Source organism: Colobus angolensis, unplaced genomic scaffold, assembly GCF_000951035.1.
Source record: "Colobus angolensis palliatus isolate OR3802 unplaced genomic scaffold, Cang.pa_1.0 Scaffold254, whole genome shotgun sequence".
NCBI lineage: Eukaryota > Metazoa > Chordata > Mammalia > Primates > Cercopithecidae > Colobus > Colobus angolensis.
In genome coordinates, this window is record NW_012115755.1 from 1,718,911 (window position 1) to 1,725,015 (window position 6,105).

The 6,105-nt window shown below is 46.5% G+C and overlaps 2 protein-coding genes across 4 annotated transcripts in view; one reads left to right on the top strand and one right to left on the bottom strand.

Moving 5' to 3' along the window:
• Positions 1 to 1,525, bottom strand: part of UIMC1 (ubiquitin interaction motif containing 1) — a 128,047-nt gene extending 126,522 nt beyond the window's left edge. The window contains exon 1 of the mRNA XM_011946857.1: positions 1,351 to 1,525. The gene's annotated coding sequence lies outside the window, so the exon portion shown is untranslated. The remainder of the gene's footprint in view (positions 1 to 1,350) is intronic.
• Positions 1,526 to 1,555: 30 nt separating this feature from the next.
• Positions 1,556 to 6,105, top strand: part of ZNF346 (zinc finger protein 346) — a 57,912-nt gene continuing 53,362 nt past the window's right edge. For 2 of the 3 annotated variants that reach the window (XM_011946850.1, XM_011946852.1), the window contains exon 1: positions 1,556 to 1,788. In XM_011946850.1, the coding sequence (XP_011802240.1) occupies positions 1,614 to 1,788 (175 nt within the window). In that variant the 5' untranslated portion in view covers positions 1,556 to 1,613. The remainder of the gene's footprint in view (positions 1,789 to 6,105) is intronic. The other variant, XM_011946853.1, reaches the window with a different exon arrangement.

Below are 6,105 nucleotides of genomic sequence, written 5' to 3' on the forward strand. Positions count from 1 at the left end.
ACTATATTTCCATGCTCAAAATATCATCTAGCTCATAGTAAATTCTCCGTATTTGAACAAATGAGGTTGAAATAAGCTAGTAATATTAAAAACTTCATTCATTAAACAAATATTTTGTATGTACCTAGGAGGGTCCAGGTTCTATTTCAAAGTGCTGGAGATTCAGGTGCAATGAAAAGAGACAAAAGGCTGGGCGCGGTGACATGTGCCTGTAATCCCAGCACTTCGGGAGGCTGAGGTGGGACGATTACGAGGTCAGGAGTTCGAGATCAGCCTAGCTAACATAGTGAAACCCCGTCTTTACCAAAAATACAAAAATTAGGTGGATGCGGTGGCATGTGCCTGTAATCCCAGCTACTCGGGAGGCTGAAGCAGGAGAATTGCTTGAACCTGGGAGGCGGAAGTTGCAGTGAGCCGAGATCGCGTCACTGCACTCCAACGTGGCGACAGAGCAAAACTCCGTCTCAAAAAAAAAAAAGAAAGAAAGAAAAAGAAATGAAAATAGACAAAAATCCCCGCCTTCCTGGGGCTTGCCTTCTAGTAGGTAAACAGACAATAAACAAGATAAAAAGTAAAATATATACGAAATACAGCAGGAAAGGAGGACATGAAGTGTGTGTGGAAAAGTAACATTTTAGATGAGATAGCCAGAGAAGGCATTTGAGATACAGTAGCCAGAGAAGGAAGTGGGAGACTGAGCCATGAAGATATATGGGAGAAATGCACCCCAGGAGGCCTGTGTAACCGGGACAGGAATTAAGGAGTTGGGGACTGAGTGACACATCAGGATCAGGGAGGTTAAGTGAAGTCAGATTGTACAGGGCCTTGTTGGTCAAAGTAAGGACTTTGGCTTTTACTAACAGTGAGATGGGAAGCTGTTGGAGGATTTGAGAACCTAAGTGTCATGATGTGACTTGTCATAAGAGGATCCCTGGGACTGCTGTACTGGGAATACCAATGAGGTGGCTACTACAATAACCTAGGCAAGAGATGATGGCTCCCAAAGACACGGGAAGGAGCAACTCTGGGATTGGAAGATAAAATGTGGGGTCAGACAGCTACATTGGAGAAGCCTATTAGCCATTCGAGTGAACTGTGGAAGAGGCAACTGGATGTGTACAGGTCCGGAGTCTCAGGGAAGATCAGAGCTGGGAGCTGGCACTTGGAACTCAACAAGTAGTATCTATTATTAGTAATACGGAACCTCAGCTGTACTACTACTTACTAGCAGCGAACTGTTGAGTTAACCATTTCTAGGTTCTGGGTCTCAGTTTCCCTGTAAATGAAATGGCGAAAACACTCCCACATAACGGGACCTTGAGAACGAAATGAAAAGTATCAAGGGCTGACCGTGAGCAAGGTGAGAGCCCTCAGTCAAAACCGCACTAGCCCCTCCGGGAGGGGGTGTCACTGCTGCGGAATCAGCAACCCGTTTCCGAACCCACACCACACGCTCTGGGGTACCAGATGTAGCAAAGCAAAATAAGCGCCAGGTACCGCAGGGCAGCGCCCAAACCTCGCGAGATTTGTTGGCCGGACCAAGTACCACTCCCCCAATCTCGCGATACTTAGGCGCCTGAGCGGCTCGGCACCGGCGAGGGTTTTCGAGGAAGATGGCGTATCCCGCCCCGGCCACAGTGGAGGCCGCAGACGGCGGAGGGGCCGGGCGTTACAACAGCTCGGAGGAGCTGGAGGGCCAGGAGCCGGATGGGGTGCGCTTTGACCGCGAGAGGGCGCGCCGCCTGTGGGAAGCCGTGTCCGGTGCCCAGCCGGTGGGTAGGGAGGAAGGTGAGTCGGGGGCTTTGGAGGCAGGAAGCCCCTCACCCGCCTGCGCGGCTCACGGGGAGCTGCGGAAGCGCCTACGGTCACACCCCCTGGCCCGCCTCCTTGCGTGCTGCGCTCCGGGACCCCCAGACCTGTGCTCCCCATTCAGGCGCGGGCACCCCAAGAATCGGGCACCCAGCGCGCTGAGGGTGATCACGGCCGCCCACGCTCAGGCCCTGAGTTTTTCCCCTCCTCCTTCATCAGTCACCACAGCGCAGTTTTTCCCAAATTCGAAGATTCTCATCCCTATACTTATCGGAGACCCACAGTCCTTGCCATCCCCGTAATTCAAGCCGAGTGCCCCTCACCACTCCTTGACTCCTCATCGTCCCAATCTCCAGATTTCCTCGTAGAGCCTCTTGCCTCCCTTCTCTCGGGCCCCACACTTCCGAGGGCTCTGGAAGGCCTTCTCCTTACCCCCGGGTTCCTCCTGGTCTTGATGACTGAGCTCTGGCTTACCCGTTTTTAGCTCTCTGGCTTCTACTTGCTGGGTCCCTTATTCTAAGGTGGGGACAAGGAGCCTGAGAAACTGGTCTGGGTTCGCTTTGACTCCAGCTTCTTTGTGTCCTACACTTGACCCAAAGTTGCTGAGAACAGTATAAGCAAAGCCACGTCAGGGTTCCCTTCTGGGCCGAAGCGTCCCAGCTTGCTGCGCACTTGACCTGAGACTGGGTAAGATGGGATGAAAGAAAGAGAAGGATGGGAAAGAGCTGTTCTGACCTTCTTGTGTGACTCCCTTCACTGTCCTTTACGGAGCCAGCTGCTTAATGCTAACCCAAATGTACAAGAACTCTATCTGGGCTTCTCTGCTAACCCTGTCAGGTATCTGTAGGAAAATCAGATTTCTCCAGTGATTTGTTTGCTTGCTGAGCAGACTTGTCATGGAAAGTTTAATATGCTATTTGTGAACTGACTGCCCTGGATAAAATTGAAATTTTGACTATATCTAAGGAAGATATGTTTAAATTAGGGGTAGTACACAGACCTATACCCTGGTATATAATTCTCCAATTTAAAAACAAGTCTAGCCTGTCTCCTAAGTTTATATATATATATATTAAAAAGAAAGGAGGCAGGGCCCTAGAAATGGTATGTGTGTGTGTGTGTATATGTATGTGTATGTTTACATATATGTGTATATATAAATATACACACACACATATACCATTTCTGGGGCCCTCTCTCCTTTTTTTTTTCTTTTTTTTTTGAGAGAGTCTCACTCTTGTCACCCAGGTTGGAGTGCAGTGGCATAATCCCACCGCAACCTCTGCCTCCCAGGTTCAAGCAGTTCTATACTGCCCCAGCCCCCGGAGTAGCTGGGATTACAGGTGGCCACCATCATGCTCAGCTGATTTTTGTATTTTTAGTAGAGATGGGGTTTGACCATGTTGGCCAGGCTGTTCTCGAACTCTTGACCTCAAGTGATCTGCCCTCCTTGACTTCTCAAAGTGCTGGGATTACAGGCATGAGCCACCACACCCGGCTCTCCTACTTTCAAACTTGTTTGGTAGTTTCCTCACCCTACCTCCATTTTCCTTTCATTAATTTGACAAACATTCACAGATAGATGTCTGCTTTCGACCCAGAATTGGTTGGGCTTCAGAGCTGGAGTATCAGAGGAAGATACTGCCCTTTCCCTGGAGAGTCTTGCAGTCTAGTCCAGGAAGCAGACACTAAAACAGTTCCAGTGTAATGTAAAGGATGCAGTGCTGAGGAATGTTTTAAGAGTTGGAGGTGCACAAAAAGAAGGTGACCTTTGCCCTGGATCTTGAAGCAGAAAACCACTGTGCTCTAAAAAATGTCTGCTATGTGTGTGTGAGTGTACAATGGCACTGTTACGACCCATTTCATTTCCCTGTTCTCCTCACTTCTCGCACATTTATATGAAATCTAGGTAGACACCTGCAACATTAAGTTCTACTCACCCTTTTTCTTCTCTTAGCACCTTCATTGAGTTACAGTTTATATACCATACAAGTCACCCATTGTAAGCATATCGCCAATGATTGTTAGCCAATGTACAGTTGTATAGCCATTACCACAGTCCAGTTTTCGAACATTTCCATCACCCCAATTAGTTCCTTGTGAGCTCGTTTATATTAAATCCCCACTCCCACCTCCTGCCCTAGGCAACCAGTGATCTGTTTTCTGTCTTGGGTAGTCTTTTGAGTTTGGCTTCTCTCAGCATGTTTTTGAAGTTCAGCCAAGTCATGGTGTGTATTAGTACTTCATTTTTATTGCTAAATAGAATTCCATTGAATGAATATAACACATTCTATTAATCTGTTCATTATTTCTAGACATTTGGATTGTTTCCAGTTTGGAGTTTTTGTGAATAATGCTGCTGCGAACATTCATGCCCAAGTTTTTGTGTGAACATACATTTCATTTCTTGAGTATATCCCTAAGAATGGAATTGCTGGGTCATATTGTAACTCTAACATTTTGAAGAACTGCCAAACTGTTTTCCAAAATGGCTTCACCTTTTATATTTCTGCCTTCTATGTATGAGGGTTTTGCTTTTTCTATAACCTTGACAATTGTCTTTTTTGATTATAGGCATTCTAGTGGGCATGTAGTGATATCTCATTGTGGTTTCCTAAAGACTGATAATACTGAGCACCTTTTCATGGGCTAACTACCCATTTGTAGATCTTTGGTGAAATATCTATTGACATCATTTGCCTATTTTGTAATTGGGCTGTTTGTCTTCTACTGAGTTGTAAGAGTTGTCTGTGTGTTCTGGGTACAAGTCTTTTATTATAGATATGATTTCCAGAGATTTCCCCCCAACTGTGACTTGTGTTTTCTTTTTTTTTTTTTTTTTTTTTCCGGAGACAGAATCTTGCTGTGTCACCCAGGCAGTAGTGCAGTGGTACAACAGCTCACTGCAGTCTCAAGCGATCCTCTCACCTCAGCCTCCTGAGTAGCTGGGACCAAAGGCACACACCACCATACCCAGCTAATTTTTTTAATTTTGTAGAGATAGGGTCTTGCCACATTGCCCATCATGGTCTTGAACTCCTGGGGTCAAGCACCTCAGCCTTCCAAAGTGCTGGGATTACAGGTATGAGCCACTGTGCCCAGCCTAATCATTATCTCTGTTATAGCAGTTAAAACATACTCTCTGATATTACATACTCAGTAGATACTTTTATGTCTATCACTAGATTAGACATACTAGAGTTAGAAAAACTAGAGTCTGAGGCCGGGTGTGGTGGCTCACACCAGTAATCCCAGCACTTTGGGAGGCCAAGGTGGGCAGATCACATGAGATCAGGAGTTCGAGATCAGCCTGGCCAACATGGTAAAACCCCGTCTCTAATAAACATACAAAAATTAGCTTGGCGTGGTGGTGCACGCCTGTAGTTCTAACTACTTGGGAGGCTGAGGCAGGAGAATTTTTGAACCTGGGAGGCGGAGGTTGCAGTGAGCCGAGATCGCACCATTGCTCTCCAGCCTGGGTGACAAGAGTGAGACTCTATCTCAAAAAAAAAAGAAAAGAAAAGAAAAGAAAGAAAAACTATAGTTTAATGTCTTTGAGAGCAAGAACTATATCTTAAGCCCTATAGTTTAGTTTGCACATGCACACACAGAGTCAGTATTTAAGCAGCTGAAATGTATGCTGAACTGTAGCCAGTTCCTGTCCCTTAGCAAAGCCATTTCCCTGGGATTGTTCATCTCCCATGGCAACAATACACAGTAGGATGTGTTGGAAAATGGTTCTCATTTTCCACAAGGAGGAAATAAAAAGCCAGCCCAACAAATATAAGGCATCACCTGCACTGCCAGGTCCCAGCAAGGAGTCCAGGCCTGGGCCATTCTTGGAAGCACTCACACAAAGACAAAATAGAAAACTGGTGACAATGAGGGCTGTTCAGACCCTCAGCAGGGTAGCTCAGGACTCTGCCTCTATGGCATAGGGGATGAACCCTGACAGCACTCATTGGAGAATAAATGGACATTATTTTGAGCATGTAATTGGATTGGGAGTGGTGGGGGTGGAGGGGTTGTTTTCCAATAATATGCAAAGCAACTTACATACTCCACTCCCAGGATTTGTTACATAGTATTAAAAAATATCCTGTGGGTTCTGCCACTTCAGCAAAAATCCCCTCTATCCCTTGGATTATCCCTGAAGAACTTATGCTATGCAAGTATGAGTAACCAGAACTCTTCTTTAAGATAAATAAGTAGGCCGGGCGCGGTGGCTCAAGCCTGTAATCCCAGCACTTTGGGAGGCCGAGACGGGCGGATCACGAGGTCAGGAGATCGAGACCA